The sequence below is a fragment of the Morone saxatilis genome, unplaced genomic scaffold (assembly GCF_004916995.1).
Source record: "Morone saxatilis isolate NCDOM2014 unplaced genomic scaffold, NCSU_SB_2.0 Contig18, whole genome shotgun sequence".
NCBI lineage: Eukaryota > Metazoa > Chordata > Actinopteri > Moronidae > Morone > Morone saxatilis.
This window is the reverse complement of record NW_023339740.1, coordinates 26,026,787-26,051,200: the sequence shown is the minus strand read 5'-3', so window position 1 is coordinate 26,051,200 and position 24,414 is coordinate 26,026,787. Positions and strand designations below refer to the sequence as shown.

The 24,414-nt window shown below is 39.5% G+C and overlaps 1 protein-coding gene across 2 annotated transcripts; it reads right to left on the bottom strand.

Annotated features, from left to right (window-relative positions):
• Positions 1–15,915: 15,915 nt before the first annotated feature.
• Positions 15,916–21,317, bottom strand: pck1 (phosphoenolpyruvate carboxykinase 1 (soluble)). Of its 2 annotated transcripts, XM_035661142.1 has the most exons (10): positions 21,213–21,317; positions 20,361–20,652; positions 19,643–19,827; positions 19,091–19,294; positions 18,468–18,655; positions 18,205–18,367; positions 17,853–18,077; positions 17,542–17,673; positions 17,340–17,435; positions 16,643–17,100 (listed from the first exon to the last, which is right to left on the bottom strand). In XM_035661142.1, exons 2-10 carry the CDS (start codon positions 20,582–20,584, stop codon positions 16,643–16,645), a joined length of 1,875 nt encoding a protein of 624 aa, XP_035517035.1. In that variant the 5' UTR covers positions 20,585–20,652; positions 21,213–21,317. The 2 variants fall into 2 exon arrangements, with proteins under 2 accessions (XP_035517036.1, XP_035517035.1); XM_035661143.1 differs by lacking the exon at positions 21,213–21,317 and having other exon boundaries at positions 15,916–17,100; positions 20,361–20,584.
• Between the last annotated feature and the right edge of the window lie 3,097 nt (positions 21,318–24,414).

Below are 24,414 nucleotides of genomic sequence, written 5' to 3'. Positions count from 1 at the left end.
GATAAATGTTTTTTGATAGTGATGCCGCAGAGAGCGTTGCAATACACCTACTATTTGCCTTTTTGATAATATTAGTCATATTTTAACGTAGTGTGCTAAATGTAAGGTTTTTTTATTGTTGTTGTTGTTTATTCACTTGAGAACAAAAAAGGTCATTTTACTTCAATCCATCGATCACACAAAAAACTTTTTTTTTCATGTGTAAAACCAACTTTGAGAGTGTAAAACTACCTAACACACACAGAAGCTGCAGATCACTGGGAGGACGTGTAAATACAAGAAAATGTACTTCTGCTTTTAAGTGCCCTTTCCGGTTTAAAGAGCAAACGGTGCGAACTGTCAGGGGATGAAAGCGCTGACTCCCCCCTGCGTTTTTACACACGTCATCTGAGAACAACATCACCAAGATAAAGCTAAACTTGTAACACATTTGAGCACATTTCGCTCACACATTTACAAGTTCAAGTATACTTCTTTGTGCATGTAAACATCAAGTCCTGGTATCCCAGTTTGTCCCTACTACGTCCCCTAATCATCGCCTCTCCTCGGCCCGGCCCAGCGTCTACATGTGTGCCTTCTGGTGCCCGGGCTCGACCGAGACTTCATCCGTCTGTCATTATAGTGCAATGAAACCCCTCAAATACTCCAGAACTGTTGCCTTGTGAAACCTAGACATCACACAGCACCACAGTATTTATAAAACACACATACTCATTACACAGCCACGACGTATGGAAGCCCAATATGGCAGGAGAATGAGAAAAAAAAAAAACAGATTAAATGTAAGAATGGCACAAACACAGAGACTGAAAGTTTATTCTTGAATAAGAGAAGTCCTTAATGTAAATGTGAACATCTACAAGTCCATCTGTGGAGGAAGACTGTGTGATACAGTCAAAATCTCCACAGCTGCTTGTTTCTTTGTCAGATTATCAACTTCATTCTACATTTTGATCTGTTTTTTTTCTGTTCCTGGCAAAAATGGGGCTGCCATAAAGATAAAAAAAGATGCTAAATCTAGCTTACTTTTGCTAAATTTAGCATACTCGTTACTTACGCTGCGTTCCAGAGATGTCGGAAAGTGAGAAATTGTGTTAACATCTTGAGTTAACTTCACTGAAGTTGAATTTGTAGCATAGCATGACCTTACATGCATCATTCTACCAGAGTGCTAACAGTTCAGTTGCTAACTTCCTGTGTGAGTGTTAGCCGTTGGATAGCTAACAGCGGTTAAAGTTAAAGGAAAGCTAATGTTTCACCCACGTTTCTTCTACTTTTTCAAGTTGAAGTGTTTTACTTTCCGACATTTACTGAAACGCAACATGAGAACTGGTTACTGCACAAGACAGTGGAGCCAACATGGCTGCTATGAAAGCAAACACAAAATGCTTTTCAGTTTGGTTCAATCAAAGCCTTTGGCCTCCAGTACACACACACACACACACACACACACACTACAGCCCAGTTTTCTGTCCACAGCATCATTAAAGACATTTCCAAAGAAGGAATCATCCTAAACAAAACTCTTGTCGCTGAAAAGAAACAACACAGGGGTTACACCTGACTTGAACTTTTTTTTTGTTATCTTTTGGGCAAACAATTTGCTTTACAAATGCCTTTTTTTCCCCAGTTCCTGTAACTTTCTCACAGAACTGTAGACGAGTATTTTAAGTACACAATAACACATACTTGTCTGAAAGAAGAACTTGAAGAATAACCCTTACATAACTCTTGTAGCAGACTGGAGGAAGGCAAAGAGTAAAAGAAACTGTTTCCCCCTTTTGTGTGTTTGCTCATTGTGCTTCGTTGTGTTCTGTTCTGCTCTTTGAATCAGCGCTGCTCGGCGCCTTTCCTCTGACAATGTTGAAGAAAAGATATGAAAACACTCTCTTTTGGTTGCAGTATGTATGTGTGCGTATTCAAACAAGCCTCCATATGTTACAGGACACGGCAGCGCTCCGATGCTCTTCCACCGCAGTGACTATTGTAGAAGTCTTCCACCTGTTGTTGAGTTTTATCCTGCAAGCATGTCAAATGTGGGACTTGTACAATAGTTTGTTCTGGTCAGGATTCCTACACGCAACTGGTCCCGAAGTTTGAGACAAAAAAAATCGGTGAAATCTTTCAATTCAGCCGAGACCAGACATAAGATAAAACGTGTAGGAACCCTGAACTGTTTATGTAGAAAAACATTTGGTTTCCCTTCATTAAAGTTTGGCACCAAGCTCATAGTTCTTCCACCGAAGTGGGAGGAAGATGAGCGCAGCGCTGAAGTGCCGAGGGTTTAAATCCAGTCTGTTATCTGTCACAGCATGGCTCACATACTTATATAGAGGCCTACTTATTCTCAATGATAATAATTGCTTATTTGTGTATTAAAACAGTTTATTTTAATTTATATTTGATGGTCTACGTGTTGCAAGGTTTGTTATGTTGTTATTTTCCTCTGTTTGTTACAAACAGAAGACAATGGTTTATCGTTGTTGTCACAGAACATGGTATGAATCGGACACATTTCAGTTAGCCTTCGATTTAAAAAATGAATAAAAAAGTTTTATAAATAGTTTTGTGTCTCTTCTGGTTATTTATTCATTCATTTTGTTGTCTGGGTTTCATTTTGGTGCCAAAATGATAAAAAGTTTTCCAATTTAATTTTTGGATTTATGAACCTCCTTAATCTGCGAACACAGACTGCATCCTGATCTGCAGAGCTTGGATCAGACATAAGGAACAGCCTGTACTTGTGATCTGTGTAATGTAAACCAGCATCCAGCAGGTGGCGCACTTCACTTCTATTTGTGTCCAGTCAGGGCTCCCGTCCTTGAGCTGCAGGGAGCCTGAAGCCTCATGATGTTCAATTTAACATCTCACTCCAGACTTTTCATCAGGTTTCATCACATTTACTCACGTGCTGTAGTACAGTAAGTACAGTAATAAGTACAGTCTTATGGTACTTGTAGTTTTCTTCAGTAGTTTCTGTATTTTTCACTTCTACTCTATTTTCCAACTGTACAGTCAACTAATAAGATATCATTCTTTTTTAAATAGATTAGACTATTTAGATTATATAAAGTAAACCACCTCAACCAGCTGCAGCAATAATGGATTATTATTGAATTATTATTATCAATAATAATAAAATAATGTAATACTGACAGGGGTCATTCTGTCTACAAGTAAAATGTACAGAAGTAAAATTTTGTATGAAGAACTTTTACTAGAAATTGAATATGTTTACATTGTTGTATGTCTGTTGTGATTATTGCAGAAGTATAAGATGAGGATAAGATTCACTTCTTTAATGACTGGTTAATTCTTCTTACATTTATTTATTTGTCTACTTTTGTTGATGTGTAACGCTTCCAAAATGGAGGAGAAAAATAAAACCTGTAACCTGCCTACGCAGTAATTTTCCACCACAGCTGAAAGGGTGGTCATAACTGAATATCTTTGAATTGAAATGATATGGTTTAAAAGATATGATATGGGAAGTAGTTAAAAACATGACCCTAGAGAGCACAGAAGAGTAACCATGTCAATTATATCGACATATATATAGTCCATGTGCAAGTGAAAACCAAATCTCAAAGGTCAGTGTCAGTGAGAATTAAAGATGCCACAGTGAGACTGAAAGGTTTTTCACTCTCTTTAATGATTTATGAAATATCAGTTTATTCAGAAACTATCTGCTGGTGATGAGAACTGGAAAACTAGAAAACAAGTTTTGGTGATATTTTATTTATGATTTTATTTATGACTTTGACTTTAATGCAGCAAAGTGTCACATTTTAATCAAATGCAGGATTTTAAAAATGTAATTACCTCTGCAAATGTTGATCTATTGAAGAGGTTGGTGCTAAACCATTATTATTTTCATTACACAAACTCCACTGGTACAAACAATGGCGATATACGTGGTGTCCATTACCAGATAAGATTGATCTGTATTTGCTTTCAGCCTTTTTCTGCACTGTTGATTTTAATGGTGTAATGTTACTTACAGACAGAACGCAGTGTGTTAGAGGAGGTTGCTTGTGACCTATCACATTATGAAATGGTGAAATGAATCTTGTCACGAATGAATTGTCAAACCTGTCTGTCCTGTGACTTGCTGTAACTATATTAAAAGACAATAGCAGACATTTTAAAATGTCACAGCAGGAAGAGAACAGGTGTAAGTAAACACTCTGACGTTGGTGTTGGTGTTCTTGGTATTATTCTCGCTGGCAGTACCCTAACATGGAAACTGAAGAGTCATTGTCAGTCATCATGTTATTAGAGACACATGTTTGTGTTTTTCCTGATACATCGAGTCAACATGTGTGCTGTGAACAAAGCACAATGAACTGAGAGAGAATTAACCAAAGATGCCAGGATAAAGCCCATAGTTGGGGTGTCATTATGCTGCGATAGGCCTAAACTGCAGAGGGAGCTCAGTGCTCAGTGATGCACTGAGCTCCTCTATCCTCCTCTTCCTCTATATCTGTACAAATCAATGTCCCATTAATGTATGTTACTAACTCAGCTTCTTCCCTGGACTCATCTTGCAGGTTCCCATGAATCCTGGTTGCGCCTGCTGCCGTGGTCCTGCTTGACATCCACTGATAATATCATTGTTATAATTATTATCATCATTATTATTATCAATCATATTTCTACTATTATAGTTGCTATTGTTAATACTGTTGTTGCTGTGTGTCTGTCTCTGAGGGAATGAGGGAGATAGATAAGGAGGTAAAGAATATTGGGAGAGAGAGATAAAGCCTGATATTATCTGTAATTATTATACGTTACCTCATTTAGCCATCCACAGCGAGGACTAACTGAACATATGCACATAAAATTAGCTTGGTTTAAATTTCTATTAAAGTGGTTCTCGACTTAATGACCATGGGAAAATATGGGTCCCAAGGTGAGACCAACCACTTTACTTTGATCCAGTATCTTGATCTTGCCGGTTGCTTGATCACAACTCTGCAAACAGACAGTAAAAATCTTTGTGGTAGGTGGTAAAAAACGAATCTTTATTTCTTAGAATTTGGTGAAGAAGGTGAGCTGGTTTCTGGCTGACGTTTGGGCTGAGGTGTGGGGAGGCGTGGAGAGCTGGCACAGAGGTGATTCTGGAGGCAGAGGAAACCGGTGTGCGTAAGTTTGGCAGGCGGACAGACCAACTGACAGACTGATAGCAAAACTGGCTAATTCAGCTATAAAGTGAGCTAAAGCGAGCAGAACATACAGCGAATGGCTCAATCATTCAACAGACTTCTTATAGTGGTGAGGTGAAGTCCTGATGCTCGATTGTAGATGACGAGCAGGTGAACAGAGAGAGAGGGTGAGGGTCACACTTCACTCACACTAAAAGGCTGAAAATAAAGGAGAAAACTCTTCACTGGCAGGAGTTACGGAGGAGGAGTTGTGACATTAGACGGCCTGAGAATGAAAACGGGCTGTGAAGTGTGTAGGAGAAACTACAGTAAATATTATATTCCTGCGACCAGTATTTTCTCAAGGATTCAAACCTTTCACCCACCATACCAGTCTCAAGCTGCTGCCTGCTGTCCATTAATTCATATTTCCAGCTGCTGAATGTAAACGTGTCCATCTTCCTCGCTAGCTTCCTGCTTGGTGACGTACACAATTATAGACTATAAGTAACTACAACATTACTTTTGTTGTCACTTTGAAATCCAACAATCCAATCACATCCTTGGATTCATTTCTATAATCATGGAGGAAACTAGGTTGGAAGATGAAAAAGCAAAACTGGATTTTAAAGTCACAAGTCAGACTTTTTTGGGGAGAAGGGGCACAATTTGTAATTTTGTCGGGAGTAGCAGAAAAGTAATATAACTAGTAGTGTAACTAATTACTGTTGGCAAGGAGTACTAAGTGGAGTAATATTACTTTTGAAAAGAATAATGAGCAATAACATCATTGTTATTATTATTTTGTTATTAAAATTGTATTAGTGATTACTAATTACATTAGTAGTTACTGGGGAAAGAAATATAATCACTACAATATTATTACTTGTAATGCGTTACTGCCCAGCACTGCTGGAGACTTGGATTTGACTTATAATGGCAGGACTTGCTGACCTTAGATCCTTAACTTAGACTAGCAGTCTGATGTTCTTTCCCTTAAACAAACTGAACTCAGATCTGTTTTCTGCAGGTGTGACCAGCGGGGCAGTGAGTGTCAGCTGGCTGCTGCCTGATCACTGGACGATTGATTCCCAGCCAGGTGGATTGATCAGATTCCAATGACTCAACAGCTTGAAACTGCATTACACTCTCTCGCTCTTTCTGCCAGGTTTCTACGTCAGCTCTCACCTCAGAGAGAGGTCGCATGCAGGGTTCACTCTACTACGCTATCTATCTGTCTCTCTCTCTCTACTATCTATCTGTCTCTCTCTCACTCTACTATCTATCTGTCTCTCTCTTATTCTACTATCTATGTGTCTCTCTGTCTTGCCACACTGTTGGCAGTCTTCCCGCTGTACACACACTATTCAGGTGGTTTAATGACTCACTTGGCAAAAGAGATAAAAAGGGTGCAACAGTTAGTGGTGTGTCGTAAAACGGAGATGTGACAAATGAGGTGATGAAAAAATGTAGGTTGATTACTGAAATAGATTCCAAAGATCATTCAAATGATTTTATAAACCCATTACCTACCCACCTTCTTTCTTTGTGCCTTTCATTTTCCCAGTTCCTAGACTTTTATCGATTGCAGTGTCAGACACATTTCTGTCAGGCGTCACAAAGCTCTCTGTGGTGGTGCGTTCAAGGACGCATTGTATGTTGCACAGAAGGATAATGTGAATATGGTTGTTTTTTGTTGTTCCTCAGCCAATTCTGAAAGTGTCCTTTTGGTCCAGTGTGACTCTAGGGATGACAACGTCGGTCATCCACTTTGGCCCAGACTGAAATATCTCAACAACTACAACTACAACAACTAATTGATTGCCATAGTTCGTGCAGATGTTTATGTTCCCCAGAGGTTGAATCCTACTGACTTTGTGATTCCTCGACTTTTCCTCTACCCCCATCATGAGGTTGACATTCCTGGTTTCAAGTAAAAAACCTGTTGGATAAATTAATTTGGTAGAGAAATGTTCCCCTCAGAATGAATTCAGATTTGAGCGCTACTATCGGGTCAATTTGTTTTTTTGTGTGTGCATTGTTTTGGTTTATGACCAAATACCTGCAAAACTGATAATGACATTCAGATGATACTTTATGTTTAATGATAATTGTTGATAATGATAAATGTTAACATGCTGAACCATGATGAGCATGGTAAGCATTATACCTGCTTAATGCTGCATTCACATGGATTCAGGTAGATGACCGGATGTCCATGTGGCAGTGGGGTCCAAATTAAACTATTGTACCTTTTTGCCACCCTTACAGTATTTAAAACCGTAGCTCCCCTCACACAATAAGAAAACAGGTGCAATCTGGACAACAAGCTGCTAATAATTAAGATTGACAATAATTACATCAAATAATAGACAAAATAATACGAATAATACCCAAGTATTTTAATTTAACATATTTTATTCCTGTCTTTGTAAATGATACAATATCAGCATAGCAACATATCGTTGTCTGTGTTTGTTTTTTTCTATCTTTCCATTCACAGTGTTTGTTTTTCCCATGCTGTAAGGAAGGTGTTGTCTGTCTGCCTGAATCCATGTGAATGCAGCATACATCAACATTTTAGAGTTTTCATTGTGAGCATGTTAGCGTGCTGTTGTTTGCATTTAACTCAACTGTGCCCACGTACAGCTTCACAGAGCCGTTAGCAAATAGCGGAAGGAAGAAAGACACGGGGAGGCAAGCATAGAGGAGGATGGAAAAGAAGGAAGAAAACTTAAGGACAACAGACAGAAAGGAAAATAGGGAGGGGAGCAAAAACAATGTAAAAGTGAAGGAGAGAAGTGATAAAAGACAGAAGGGTGGAAGATTATCTTTGTAGAAAACAACTTTTCATTCTAAGTTAACAAAATCACAACGATTTCTCATTTTCCGGTGTTTATACTCTAATGAAAACGTACCTATGAATATAATATTCCAATTTCTGACAATAGAACCTCCTAAATGTTACACACTGGACCTTAAAAGACTTGGATAAGTGACTTGATTAGTTAAAGCTGATTTTCAGATGAGTCTACACATTTTGAAGGTTTAAAATCCTCTCGACTTATATGGCTGTGTCCAAATCCATTCGTTCACTTACTCACTCCCTTTTTCTAGTTTTCTCTATAGCAGTAAATTAAGATTATGGACGCCTGTGTACGTGCTATGGGCACTGCTTTTTTCAATCCATTTTTGGACTCTTTGAGGCGCTATATAATCTATATAATATTAGACGAGGAGTGATTTCAGACACAGATGATGTTTTACTGATGTTTGGAGTCTTCAGGGTATTCCACTTACATCACCTACAGTTCGCTGTCAGCAGCGACCAATCACAGCCCAGTCCCGGTGAGGATTACTGCTGACGTACGACAGTGGGTGAGTGTCCGGCCGGGCCCTACATGATGTCACCGCGTCGCCTCTTGCAGCTGTGTAGTCCACTACGCAGGAACACACACAGCTGATAAGCCCTCAACTTTGACACTGCTGCCCTTCCACCTTTCCAACTTCCATTCATGCTCTTTCTCTTTATCGCTTTGGCTCCGTTCACGCTGCAGCTGAAGATTCTGGCCAACTGACACATTTTTGATGTTTTCTGACCAGCACAAACAGCCAATATTCAGTATTTATTGATAAATTCATTCCTAAACTCCAGCAATGAATATTTTCAGTATTAAGGTATAAGGCTGGTGTTCTACTACTATACAAAGTGTTCGTCCGTCTTTCAATACTTACTTACTTACCAATTTCCCTGCACTATCTGGTGAACTCATTAAAATATATAGTTTGGGCTCAGTAATTCCCTAAAACAGCTGGGCGCTGTAGTTTTTAGCAAACGTTACTCAAACAGGAGGAAATACTGCATTAGTTGGGGCCTATTTTCAGCGGAGGATTAATTCATTTTGGTGCTGTAGAAATTGTTTTCAGCAGTATGTATGTATGTATGTATGTGGGACTGACCAACCAAGACAGTGAGAAAAGCCCAGTTATCTCTGGCAACAACTTATCCAACTAGCTAATTAATGACCTGAAGAAGTCGATGAAGATGTCGACGGCTGACTTAAAGTTTTCGTCGTGCATGGAGGGTTTATCCTCAACGCTGCCTGCAGGCGTGCTGACAATTGCTGGTGCTGCTGCGGGGGACTTTGCTTTCATGCTGTCAAACACAATAACATTACACTCTTCAGTTTTTAGATATATTTCGTGTTTGACCAGATCAGGTTAGAGGTGTTGCCCTGGCCAGCTTTGCTTTTTGCATATCACAGCCTGCGTGCGCTGATAATTCGGTCACTACCCTTTAAAAGCACAGAGTTTGGTACCCAACCTTGTTACTGTCGAAGAAAGCGGGACAGAGAATGCACTGCTCATCCATCACAGCCACCGACAGAGCAGGAGGATCAGGAGGAGGAACTTATTTTAGTGTCAGCCTTTGGCAGTGGAGACAGCCAAACAAACTGCTCTGGTACATTTTACTGCTGCTAGTGCCAGTTATATGATGGGAGGTGTTGGCTAGGTCACCTCAAACTCTATGATCACATTTTATTTGATGGAGCTTTTTATATGAATTTTATTAGTGTGGTTCAAAATACAGTGAGGGAAATAGTATAATACCTGAAAATACAGGATGACTTAAAAAGATATACAGCAGAACAATATACCCAGCGACTCAAGGTTAGGTCAGGGTGAGTTATTTGGGTTAAGGTTATGTAAGATCTGTTTTGACTTTAAGAATCTTTAGCTTGTCTGTAAAGCTCTGGAGCTCCACAGTGTTACGTCTAACATGTTGAACATCCCTGAGAAACCCTGCTTTTAGTTTTTTTAGCCATTATTTTAACAGTGTTGCTGTGTGGATGGCAATGTCCACTTTGGTCCATGAAATCCAGACATCCGTGGTCCACAGAGGACGGAATCCAACAACTTTTTGCTATAGTGCCTCCAGCAGCTTGACATTTGTGGTTTAGAGTGAAATGTCTTGACAACTATTGGGTGGACATCCATGAAATTTAGCACACGTAACCGTGATGGCCAGAGGATGAAACATAATGACCTTGGTAATACTCTGACCTCTCCTCTAGTGCTACCGGAGGGTCAAAGTTGTCCTGAAGAGAATCTCTACATCTACTCCACAGATTGGTGTTTTGTACAGAAAGTTATGTCTACCAAATGATGAATACTAATGACTTTACCTGTAGCGTCACATATGTGGATGGACTGCTATGACATTTGGCACAGACTTTTGGTTGATGAACCCCAACAAGAAGCAGCAAAATGATTAGTCTCTCACGTCTCTTGAAGCCAGGATGGAGTCCAGCAGGGTTCAGTAGCTTTGTAGTGGCTCATCTCACCTTTATTGCAAAATTAGACATTTAAAATACAGGAAGACACATGATACAATAGCCTTGCTGAAAATATATTATGAAGTCTGTAGTCATCTCCTTGGTCCTCTTGGTTATAAAGGGGGTGATGGGTTATTGCACCTCTGCCCTTTAGACAATCTTGTCGTCCCTGATGTAGAGGCCTTGTGCGACTTCAGTGTTCAGAATCAGGGTGGAGGAGGTCTGGTTGTCTAACCTCGCAAACTGGGTCTGCTGGTCAGAAAGACCAGTTTCCAGTTACAGAGAGGGATGCAGATTCAAAAAGTCATCACATTTGGAACAAGATACCATTTTTACTGATCACCAGGCTGAGAGGACACATGTCAGGACACAGTTTGTGCTGAAATGGATCATCTCTGAACCAAAACAGGACATTTCAGCAGTCAGATGTAGGTTCATATGAGGCCATATGACTAACATCTCAAATGAATCAGACATTACCAGGAAGATCAGCAGATGGTTGAAACAAAAGCTATGATCTCTCCAGTATCCTTCAGTCTCCGGCTGGCAGTCTGCCTGCTGGACAAACATCACTCTGCATGTTTTATGGCTCAGTTGGCAGTGGAGATGAAAAGATTTAACATGATGTCTAATAAAGTTAAAATCTGAAGTTTGAATCAGGCAATTGAAGAATGTAGGTCAATCACATGAACAGTGAGCTGATTCCAATGGTAATTAAGAGCTGGGGCTGATTAGAAATTAAGGAAACAAGACAGGAGGGAAAGGAGCAAGAAAGAGAGTAAGGAAGGATGAGAGAAAATCGGGAAAGAGTTAAGAAAGAAGAAAAAGAGGAGAAGAAGAAGGAAAACATAAACTCCAGTACAATGTTCAATTAAACTTTGACCTTTCCTCCCTTCCTGGTCAATAATTGTATTTCTTTAATGTTTAATTAAAAGCCATTGGAACAGTACAGGACTCTGACGCCTTCACGCTGATAACAGCTGTTTCATCAATCCAGCTGATAAATACTCCAGAGTCAGCACCGTCACTGATATCAGCAGTTGTTTTCCTTCTTAAGATAAAACTGCCTGCTGCCGTTTATTCATGTTCACTGTGAGAAACAGCTTCCACAGAGAGTGACATAATCCGGGAGGTGTTCAACATAAGCACAGCCACTGGTTGTCTCCGCAAACTTCTGAGAAATGCTATAGCTGTTAGAGCTTTAACTTTTTTTCACCAGTTATAATTTCTCACATTTACTGCTGCAGGAATATAAAGTGGATTTGTTACTTAATGAAGTAAATGTGCTGTGAGACCAAAACTGTGACTTAAAAGATACTAAAAAGCTCTGTAGAGCTGCACAGTTGGAGTATAATACTCTGTGTGATCATCATTATGCAAGACAACTTTCACATTACATGGTTAATAGCCGTGCCTGAAATGTGCCAGTACTCACCATTACTGATACCAGCACTTCCGACTTTTGTCCACAGGAGTACCCTTACTTGTTATCAAGTACCACCACCTCTGGTGCGCCTTTTTGTACTCACCATTGAGATCACCAGTATTTTTTCCAAGGGCTGTACAATAAAAGTCATGAAATAATGATCTAAAAATAACTATGTTGAAGTTTTGATGCATGCCCCAAACCTCCCTAGCAAATTCAGTTTTTCGACCTCAGTATTTATAAAAGCAACACTGGTGAGGTACTCCTAAACGCCTGCATAACTGTGTCTCTGTGTAAACACGTAGCTAGCTTAACACTAAGAAAATAGCAATAAACTGTACTGAGTTAGGGTTAGGGTTATGTTGTGTTTGGGATTAGGGTTGTGTTGAATTCAGGTACTGGCACCTTTTTTGGGCCAATTCAGGCAGTGGTTCATACTCATTTGACCTGTTTGATTTAATTTTAGTGTGTAACTTTAATCAAGAAACTGAAGTCCTAACAAAAGGCACAATTAAATTAACATACATGTGAAATTATAATGAGGTAATAAAGTTATTCCTGCTGCAAAAACTTGATTTCATCTAAATTTCGTCGCATCTAATGCATGTTTTACAAACATTTTTATTATACTTCAAGTTTTGTAGTTCATAAATCTGCCTTACATGTAATACAACAAAATCCTAAAGACCTGGAAAAATAAAAAGAAACATAATAGATAAGGCGCAATACTGGAATGTCTTTATGGACGAACAAATAACTGGCACAGTGTAAAACGTTAGATAAGAAATGTGCTGGAAAACAAGCAGTTTGAGCCACGCAGTGAAGGTATGGCTCTGCATGCTTGTGGGCTAATTATTTCCTCAGATAAGGCGGCTAAAAAACAAGAACATTCAGATGCTCCGTGGTGTTGGCAGAAACAAAGAGTAAATCATTGTCTCAAAGAAGACTTTCCAACATCACAATCAGACAAACAATCCTGTCATTGCTCGGAGCGAGTACAGTAATATATGATTTGTTTTTTCTTGGTACTGTTAAAGTCACAGAGAGATTAACAAAGTTGCAACGGACATACAAGGTCAACACAAGCCAACACGCAGGGGATGGGACGTGCTATCGACTGCACAATCAGCGGAGGACTTCACTTCCCATGATTCCTGCATGCTCACTGGGACTTCTATAAGGATATAATATAAATATCTCAGTACAGAATTATCCTGTTTTAGTATGTATGTAGTTTAAAAATCAATACATAAGGATAAAATGAAATGAATACAATAAATAAGATAAAAAATAAAATAAATATATATGATAAAAATACATAGAACATATCATGAATGTTACATAACCACTAAAATTCTGCATCTTTTCCTCTTATTTTTGTATATAATAGAATTATTGTAGTAAGAAAATTTGTTGAATTTTTCTTGATTCATTATACTTTATTGTTATAAGATTTTCTTCAAGTAGATACAGGTGGAAATATTTCTGCAATGGCAGACTATTTTAGTGTATCCAAATATAAGACTTGTAGAAGTGTATGAGGTCTTTAACTCACAAAATGAATACAATAAATAAAGTAAAATAAAATAAATATATATGATAAAAATACATACATCATCATGAATGTTACATAAAATCTGCATCTTTTCCTCTTATTTTTGTATATAATTGAATTATTGCAGTAAGAAAATTTATACTTCATAAGATTTTCTTCTAGACATAGGTTAAAATATTCTTTCTGCAATGGGAGATTATTTTTAAGTGTCTCCAAATATAAGACTCAATTTCAAGCAAAAATAACTTCACTTGATGTAGATTTATTTATATTTTTTGAAGTGTATGAGGTCTTTAACTCACGGTGGAACCCAACTGTGCAATTTAATTAAGCTCCAGCTTGACTAACAGCATTTGTCTGCATGCATTAATGTGCAATGTTTTTGATAGAAAAAAATCATATTGGTGGCTAAAATAAAACCCAAAGATCTTCCAGTGACTTCTATACTTCTTTAATGCCAGTTTTTAATTCTTAAATTTGAAGCCAAAGTCTTCATGCACGGAAATGTGTTGGAACGCCATGCACAACAAATTCCTGTATAATCAATGAACAGCTCTCTGTGTTGTGATCTGTCGGCACTGCCTTGTTCTTAGAAGCTTTGACTTAAAAAACATGATAGGATTCAGATCCCAGATAGTGTCAAAAACAAGTTAGTGATGATTAACTTCTGTCACTGCCATTATCTTCACGTCTTACACAACAGCTGAACCATGGGACAAAAACATGTGGCCTCACAGTCACCGCATGGCTGCTCAATTTGGGGTTAAATGTAGAGTAATGTATTTACTTTTTGACCTGTACGTGTCGTTTCTGTGTGTATATGTGTTAAAACATGCTTCATTTATAGTATTAGTTACTTTAAATGGCAGAAGATAAGAGTTTGGATATACTGTACCGAGTAAATTATATGACGTGTGTCTTTTCCTTTTTACGCTTTTCCTCAAGTTCTTTATTTTTTATTCTACATGATGAATATAGTTTTATGACTTTGCATCACTTCATTGACTCTCTCTGGTCGTCCACGGAAGCTCTGCCTGTTGTTCCTGCACTTACACTGAATAAAATATTGAAATGGGACACACAAAAAAATCGATTTTAATTTTTCTTTCAGTCATCGGTTGAGTTACTGTTTCTTTTTTATTTTTAACAGTTTTATCAATAAATGCAATTAAAACTGCAGTGAAAATGCAATCCTGTGTCTGATGGAAATTTACACACATGCACACACACTCTTATTATTTAGCCAAATAATCATTTGATCATTTGACATTTGAGAAACTTTAATTAAAGTAAATTTAGATAAGCCTTTGTATTAATTACATTTAAGGTAAATATAAGTTAATCATATTTAAGAAAAGTAAAAAGGGGGTAAGATAGATGTTCACCACACACGCACAAATTAATTCAGCATTGTTAGGCAGTGCTCTGAATTGATCTTTTGTTCAAAGGTGACATTAAACTTGGATAATATATGTAGGATGATATATGGTGTCCTATTCTGTCTTCTTGTCAAATACTTTTTATTTGATTTCCGAGCTGATATTTAAATCCAAATGCTAACACTAAAATCAACAAACCGCATTTTACTGCAGGGATTGAGTTAGCCTGAAGTTATAATGTGTAAGAGTTGCACATTCACCTATCCAGCAGCGTGGAGCAGAATTAGTATTCATTTGGAGCCATGTTCAAGGCAAACATGACAAAAATTAAAGTCTTATATTTGAGCCAGTTTTAGTTCCAGTTTGGTGTCTGCAAGCTCTGTAGCTGCTAAAAGCTTCACCAATGTCACCAGCTAGTCACACAACTAACCAGTCTATTTTCTTTTTTTCATTAAATATCCAGCGTGTATATTCAGGTGATCAGAAACTAATCAAAACATACCTATGAATATTATATTCCCTTTAGATTTCATGAATGACACACACACTTATGCTGTTACACAACCTTAAATGGCTCGATTAACCCCATCTACAACCTGAATTTAGGGAGGAAAGAACTTTCAAAAAGTTTCAAATCTACAGCTAACTTTTCTCTGAGGCTATAACACTGAGCACTCACTGGAAAACATTCGAATACATGACAAAACATAACAAAGAGAACGTCTGCTACTGGAAAACCCATTTCTATTTATCACTTTCTCTGGCCCACATGGTCTTTTAAGAAACAGAAACACGTGTTAAGCTTGTCCCAACATACACTCTTCCTCTTCTTCAGACATAGAACTGTTCAAGTCTGTATACTGTGTATTAGACAGGACAGATAGTAGTTTGTTTCTGATTGTAACTTTTATCATGAGTAAATCTGATACTATTTACATGTTTTGCTATTATCTTAACTGCTGGAGAATGAGCTTCTTCTTTATATGGCAGTTTTTGTAAATGATGTGCTGCCCTATAATATCAGAACAAAATAACAAGATGACCAGATCCTTGAAAAATCAAACAGAATCAGTGATAAGTTTAAATAACTTTATTGTTGTGTCTCCCCTCGTGGGGCTCAAGATTCCAACAAAGAATAACCAAGAGATACCAGTGTACAAAAATAAATTAAGGCAAAAAATAACAATAGGAACAGAAAACATACATTTCCCCCATGTTCAGGGGGTCAAACAATACTGGAGCTGAGCTAACCTGGACTCATTTACTCTTTCTGTGCCACACAAATCTATATGGCAATGACGATATGATGTGTGTTCATAATAAGTTATTATTAAATAGGAAAATTCAGACGTACAATGTGCCGGTGTATGATGAGGAATGTTGGTTAAAGCTACCATTCGTACAAGTTCATGTAATTCATTTTAGCCGAATATTAACCGAAGCATTTTCAGGACAATAATCTGAAAAAAGGAAGACTTCTAGCTAACGAACAAACAAGCAGAATCATAACCGAATAGCAGAAAAATCAGATCAGAGGACAATTATTCCTCTTTCATAAAGTTGTCCCACCTCAGAGAGTGGAAGTTCCTCAGTACAACAGTGACAAGATGTTCTAGAATTACTCACAAAATCTAGAATGTCCAACATTCTGTTACAGAATTACTAAAATTCAGTTCTAGAATTTCTGATGTTGTTCTAGAATGACTAAAATTCAGTTCTGGAATTACAGAGAAGCTTTTCTAGAATTACCAACAACATCTTTCAGATTAGCTAACACGCTGCTCTTTTCCTTTTCCTCCTCTTTACATCTGATTCACTCTCTGCTGCAGGAGCTCCAGCTGCCGGGCCACCTCGTTGGGCAGGTCGTCGTTCACCTGCGTGGTGAAGTACTTCCTCACATCCTCCACCTCCCTCTGCCAGAACTCCTGGTCCAGGGAGAAGAGCTCATTGAGGTCCACGTCGCCCTGCAGGCCCTGGAGGTTCAGGGACTCGGAGCAGGGAAGGTAGCCCACGGCAGAAGGCATGGCGCCGGCCTCGCCATTCACCCGCCTGAACATCCAGTCCAGCACGCGGATGTTGTCACCGAAACCAGGCCAGAGGAATCCAGCAGTGGGGCTCTTGCGGAACCAGTTGACGTGAAAGATCTTGGGGAGCTTGGCGCCGGGGCGGTCGGCCATGCTTAGCCAGTGAGAGAGGTACTGTCCAAAGTTGTAGCCGAAGAAGGGACGCATGGCGAAGGGGTCGTGCATGATCATCTTGCCTGCAGAAGGGAAGGACAAAGAGGAAAGAGAGAAGAGGTGAGTATTTTTTTTTTGTTGTCTCATGGAACACAAATCTAGTGTTTGCGACAACTTTTAGATTAAAATCTTTACACAAATGAAGATCTTTGTGTTACAAGCTATTATATGATTTATTAAGCAAAAGTCATGATCTTCAGACTAAAGAAACTCCTTAAAATCCACTAAATGGTGATCAGACTAAAAGATATTAGATACTGACCTTTGTGTTCAGCTGCAGCGGTGGCCTCTGACCTCATAGCTGCTCCAACAAACACTCCGTGTTGCCAGCTAAAAGCCTCGTATACCAGAGGGACTCCTAAAAGGTAGCAGGGTCATACGTTAGATTAGTATTATGGGATTATTTTGTATCCTTTTCTCTTATTCTACCAGTGTTGTAGTTTTCAAGGTTCTCCACTGCTTACCTTCTGGCCTGCGCCCTCCAAAGATGATGGCTTCAATGGGGACTCCCTCCGGGGATTCCCACAGTGGGTCGATGATGGGACACTGACCGGCCGGAGTGCAGAAACGAGAGTTGGGGTGAGCACAGGGTTCGCCTGGATAGAGAGAAACACAGGAAGAGAAGCTTAATTTCATTTGATTTTTGAGTTGAAAAATATTGAGTGAAAACCTACTTCTTCAAAATTGTAATAATAATCTTGGACCTTTGGTTGATAGGATGACAGAGTGGCTCATCTAATAGACACTAACTAGAGAACGTTTGACAAGCTCTTACCATCTTCTTTGCTCCAGGGCTTGTTCTTCCAGGAAGTGATGGTGACTCCCTCGGGCAGTGACTGGTCCATTCCCTCCCAGTACACGCCGCCATCACTGGTCTCTGCAACATTGGTGAAAACGGTGTTCTTGACGATGGTTTCCATGGCGTTGGGGTTGGTTTTGGCCGAGGTGCCAGGTGCGACTCCAAAAAAGCCGTTCTCTGGGTTGATGGCACGTAGATTGCCTAGCGACAGGGAACAAAGGGGAAAATAATGAATAATAGAAGTGTTTGCTTGTACTAGTATTACTATTATTGTAACTTTAATGTCCCTGATGGCAAATTGAACTTCACAAAGTCTTGAGTCTCTCACCTTGGTTGTCAAACTTCATCCAGGCGATGTCGTCTCCCACACATTCAACCTTCCAGCCGGGCATCGTGGGGCAGAGCATGGCCAGATTTGTCTTCCCGCAGGCGCTGGGGAAGGCTGCTGCCATGTACTTCTTCTCACCAGCAGGGTTGGTGACACCCAGGATCTGAGCAAGACAAACATTTGTCTCAGTAAAAAGTTGTTGTGGAGAGTATCTATGATATGGAATAATTGGAGGTTTTTTGATATTTCTTTTCATTCCTTACCAGCATGTGCTCTGCCAGCCATCCTTCCTCCTTGGCAATACGCGACGCAATGCGCAGAGCAAAGCACTTCTTCCCCAGCAGGGAGTTTCCTCCATAACCACTTCCGAAAGAGACGATCTGCCTGCGGTCTGGGATGTGGGCGATTAACGTCTGCTCGGGGTTACAGGGCCAGTTGTTCACCAAGGGCTCTGTGAGGGAAATCAGTAAATTTGAATCAGTTGACAGCATGTGTTTGGAGGACGGAGGAAGATTTCAGTAAATTGCAGAGAACTGTAATACCTAAAGTAGTAGGTCGCATTAGCAGTGGTAATTGGGGTTGTTGTTAGTCATTTTAATTGTTGTATTTGTTGTTAATTTATATTATTTTTATACAAGTAGTAGCAGTAATGACAGAATCATAATCAGTATTAATAGTTGTAGTAATATAATGTTAGTTACTGCGTAAGTAATCAAATACTGAAAGTAGTAGAAAGTACTAAAGGACTAAAGGAGCTATCAGCAGTAATAGCAGTAATAGTGGTTGTAATACTAGAAGTGTAACAGTAGTACTGGTCATTTTCTTCAGTACTCATTAGTATTCAGCATTGCCTTAATGCTATTGAATAAAAAATGAGTTCACGTACTTTTGAGGGGCAGAGGACAGCCGACTGAGTGTAGACAGCGGACGAACTCGCCTGTGCCCAGAGCAGACAGCACGGCCTTCCCCATACGGGTCATCACCCTCATACTGGCCACCACGTAGGGAGAGTCTGTCAGCTCCACTCCAATCTTAGAGAGTGGGGAACCTACTGGACCCATGCTGAAGGGAATCACATACATGGTACGACCTGAGGACAGAGAGTCAGAGATGTCAACATTTTAGTGAAGTTTCACTACAGTTAATGAAATGTGCATTATTGGGTTTGAACGTTCTAAGCATCAGGAAAGTGTGGAGTCAATCAGTGAAAAAGAGAACAGTCTTTCAACTCTTTGCACTTTTGACTCCACTGTCTTCTAATCTAATACCTGGTGCTTTTTTATGTAATCAACGTACATCAACAGTAAAAACAATGGTCACAGTGCTACAGTATCCATCTAGCTGCCCAATAATATCAGTCTTGACTTTAAAGCTTCCACATGTTTTTCTATCTGGTTCAAACTAAAGGATAAATTGAGTCAGACGTTCTCTGTGGTACCTTTCATGCAGCCGGGGAACCGCTGAGCCATTGCTTTGTCGAACTCTTCCGGGGACATCCAGCGGCCCAGCTGGCTGACTCCACCTTCCAGTGGTGTGGGGACAGTGTCCTTCTGGTCCCGGGTCACAATCACAGTCTTACTCTCCACTCGAGCCACGTCCCTCGGGTCGGTCCTGGCCAACCAGCTGCAGGAGGAGGAAGGAGGGAATGGAGGTAGGTGGAAAGGAAGAGGCAGAAAGGGTAAGAAGACATAGGGCTTTGTTGCAAAGTAGAGGGACAAGTTTAGGGTTTGTTCTTGGATTACAAGCTCATGCCAAAGAGGCAGTTTCTCTGTTAACCTTCCACCTGATAAAATACTGCTGGTAAGCAGGTCTGAGGTGGACTTGTAATGTAAAAGGTATGTTGTTTCTTTAAACAGCTGCTGAGGACTGACTGATGTAGACTGTCTTTAACAACAACATGACTGGGCAATCTGCCAATTGCATAGAGATGCCGCCATCTTAGTACAAAAACAGTGAGTGCTGATTTGTCAAAAATGCATTCAAGACCAGTTATTGTTGAGCAGCTTGGGAGTTCGGCTTTCAGCAGTAAACTTTTTCTACTGTTTTTACATACATTTACCAAAAAAACCAAAAGACACAAAAGACCCTAACATTTCAGAAAATGTCCTCTAACCCAGAAACCACCTAAAAAACGACTTAAACCCCAGCCAACCTACCAGTTCTCATATTTTTTGAGCTTCTTGATCATCCCTTGCTCCTCCAGCTGGGTCAGGATGGCTCGGTTCTCCTCGTCGGAGCCATCGCAGATGTGGAGGGAGTCGGGCTGACAAAGGATCACATTGGCATCCACAAACTCCTTGACGGCCGGACTGAGGGCGCTGATATCGCCCTGCAGGATCCTGGGACCGTTCTGGTTCTGGGACTGAAGCTGAGGAGGCATGTTGGAGGAGTGTGGAGGGAGAGCGAGCTGATAGACTGAGAAAGAAAAGACAAGAGGAGCAGTGTAGTCTGGAGAAAATATGTAGGTAAGGGTGGAAAAGAAAAGAGAGAAGAAGGGGTGGAAAGATCAGGAGAGGGAAGGAAAAAAAGAGAAGAGAGGATGCAAGAATTGCATGAAATGGGTGAGGAGAAAAGTAAACAAGAGGGTGACAGGGAAAGACGGGGAGGGTTATAAAGGGGAGCAAGTATAGAAGATGCAAAGAAAGGAGAAAAGAAAAAAGGTGATTGGAAAGAAGTGGAAGAACAAATTGGAGAAATTTAAAGAGGAGAAGAGGAGAAAAGGAGAATAAAAAAGATTAAAATCAGTTTAGCTCAAAATCTGTGTTCCAGTTTTAAATATGTACATTTTGTAGACTTTTCTAAGCAGTTAGATTTGGTCTCATTTATACTATTTTGCATTTAAAACACTACATTGAAATTTCAAGTAACTGCTGCAACCTCCAGGTCAGACAGACTCGGGGTGATGCAACATCATCCCTGTGCAGATCCCTGCTCACTCTGCAGATAACTTTGGTATCCCTCCTCACATTACACACAAGTCACACTGAAAAGAAAGAGCATCGGGTTACCTTTAGTAGTTTTTTGGAGCAGAGAGCCTTCAGCTCGGCCTCATCAGTCGATGTGTCTCTGTTGGCTGTTTTCAGGAGAGTTCAGGACTGTTTCTCCTTTGTGCTCAGTTGTATCACTGTGGAGAAGGTCTGTTCTTTTTATACCCTGGGATGTCCCACAAGAGGAGGGTGGGTGGGGGGAGGAGGAGGAGGATGTGTGGGGGAAGGCTCTGTCTCTGGGCTATTTGCATGAACCTGTTGTTCCATGCAGATCTGAAAAACACAGTGTTACAGGCCGTCAGTAAATCATTAATCGGCAGTAGGACGTAACGTCGTCTTCGCGCAACCGGTTCCCTCTGCCCCCAGTTGAGCATTGATAGCTTGAGTTGGCTTTGATCCAAAAGAGAGACAGACAGCTCTGTCCTCACCGCTGCCAGGGCTATGTCTTCCTGTAACACACTCCCTGCCTGAAGGGGAAAAGCCGGATTGATCATGTAAGGGTGTATGTATACCTGGTTATGCCAGCTGACCAAGTCTGAAATATGCATCCTCTTTCTGGTTTAATTTCCATGCAAACTGGATAAAGTGAAGCAGCCAAAAATGGTTAAATCAAACAACACTGAAATAAATAGCTGTGATGTGTTCTCAGTTGTAAAAGAAAGACACTTTTACATGTTTCTTCGACACATTTTCGCCTGAATCAGCTAAATTAACTGACAGCAATTTCATCTTCTCTCATAGATTTTCTTTATTTTTTTTATTTTTTATTTAACAATTACATAATAGTCTTTCTTTGCATGTCTGACTGTCATCTTGGTGTGGAAACCTCCTGCCCTCTTGCAGCAGTAGCTGTTGAACTTTCACCCACATCACAAGTGATGTAAGTTCAGGGTTCGACACCGTCAGGCTGGTGTGTGACGTGGGCAGTGCCGTGGCTGGCCTCCTTCTTATTGGCTGACAGCCGGGGGCTTTTCCTCGTGTGGTCAAAGGTCAACCAGAGGAATGCGTGTGTGTGTGTGTGTGTGTGTGTGCAGCAGTTTAAGATACATTTATTTTAAATAAATGTATATATTTATATATGTTTAAAGGTAAGTGTTTATAGTACTGAGAGTTGCAGTTGAGTTACAGTTAGAGTAGAATTAAAATTAAAAGTAACTATTTATAATTTTAGTTGTAAAAGTATTACAGTAGTTACAGAAGTAATTGTATCCCAGTAGCACCAGTTCTAATGCTCAGACTCCACATTACAATGGCTCAGTTGCTGTATATCTGCAGGAATAATTTGTGTTGTAATGGACACTCCATTAAAAGTAAGCTTTTATTTTAGTCTGAAAAAAAGTGGTTAGAAAATATCATCCAAACCAACATTAGGATAATTAGTCAACTAAATGCAAACCTCGAATCATGATGAATTTTATTTATTTAGAAGCCAAAAAGGAGTTTGCACAGCTGAGAATTGCTATTCTCCCTCTTGTTACTGTCAGATTATAAAATACTCAGGAAGGGAACAGTGTGAGCTGTGTGATTTAGGAGGAGTTGAAAGTGACTCCCATTATCTTTTATAATGTACATACGAGAATGATTTTAGAGTGTAAATTTCCCATCAGATGGCTCAACGAAACCATGAAGTATTCTGCCGTACATAGGATGAAAAACTGGAAAGATTGTTTAATTTTGATACATTAACGTTTGTTTACATTGTCTCAAAAGCTTGGCAAAAACAGAGTATAATTAAATTAGTATTATAATTATGCAGAACATAGTTTATTAGTGATTTAAGAATTTTGTGGTAAACATTAGGGTCAGAAAATGTTTTTTACTTTTTGCTTTATTGTGGAAATGTACACTATATGCAGAATTATGGATCAGTGCTGATATTACTTTGTGGTGTCTTGTAAGTGCATGTGTACAATAGCTGTATGTATGACACTTTAAAATACTTTTCTAACAGCAGCAGTAGTACAAGAACTTGGAGTTGCAGATGCAACAGTAGGAGATGGAAAAGTGTAGTAATCGTTTCATTTGTATTGGCCGTAGTGGCAGTATAAATCCTGTAATTGTAGCAGTACCATAATGGAAGGAGGGGAGTAGTAGTAGTAGCATCAGTAGTTGCACTTAATCACTGCTGTATTAGTGGTAGCTGTAGTTTTAATTTAAGTACAGATGTTATTTCTGACAACAATACAGCACCTTTTGTGGGATTTTTTCTTTTTTTCTGTAGTCATGCTTTGAAAGGCTGAGCAGCACCTGGACCTGGACTTGTGGACTCGACCTCAGCACTGATGCAGCAGCCAATAGTAACTTCACAGGGGTCCGATTTAATACTCACACCAGAAGAGGAACAGAGAGCAAAGAAAACTGCATGATAACAGCACTTAAAGTTACATAATGTCCTCTGCTCAAGTGTTTTATGAACAATATTGTAAATTGTGCAGTACCTTGTCAGCAGACATAAAACGCAGACACCCAGATGACCTTTGACCTGCCGGCTAAACTTTAATAATGCTCAGGTTTGCTAAGATTTGTACCATCAGAAGGTTTTTGGATGGTGATAGCAGAAGAAGGAACATTTGTACAATAATAAGAGTAATTAATGGTTCCCATAGGTGGGAAGTACTTTAAGTAGTTTTTTCAGCCATTTTCTTTACTATTTTATCTTTTTTTCCTTTTACACCATTTTATGCCTTCCCAACATCTGTACTTTTTCACTGTCATATGTGATGTAACTAGGAAATGCCCAACTGACGGTGACAGCACAGATTAAGCTATCAGATAGCATTTAAAGGAAATGCTTTGAAAACAGAGATAAAGTTTGGTCCATTTATTTAGCAAGACATGCAGTAGATGTCCTGTTAGTCTATTTAAATGTGCTGTTATTCACTCTTGTTTGTTCTTGGTTTAATCAGTAGAAGGACAAACTTTTTTAAACCTTTTCTGTCTTTGAGAATGCGGATTACACATTCTGCACTTAGTTGCCAACTTATACAACTAGTTTAAACTAATACAGTCTTATACAAGAGCCCTGTAAAAATAATGCCCAGGCTCTCAACTCATTGGAAGTGAATTAGTAACTGAGAACATGATGACAAATGACAAAAAGTTTACTGTAGAGACATTTTTGGGGGCCAGCATGGTCAGTGTACTTTTCTGGGAAACAAGCCATTTTCCTCTTTTCTTTTTTTGTTCAGGTTTTCAAAACGAGAATCTGTTGGCTGCAAAGTAC

Bases quoted from the DNA above. Each gene is read 5' to 3' on its own strand.
- pck1 (XM_035661142.1), bottom strand. From the start codon at position 20,584: ATGCCTCCTCAGCTTCAGTCCCAGAACCAGAACGGTCCCAGGATCCTG. The intron at 19,295-19,642 runs GTACCACAGAGA...CTCTGTCCTCAG, and splicing joins GTTCCCCGGCTGCATGAAAG to GTCGTACCATGTATGTGATT. The intron at 17,436-17,541 runs GTAAGCAGTGGA...GCTACCTTTTAG, and splicing joins TGGAGGGCGCAGGCCAGAAG to GAGTCCCTCTGGTATACGAG.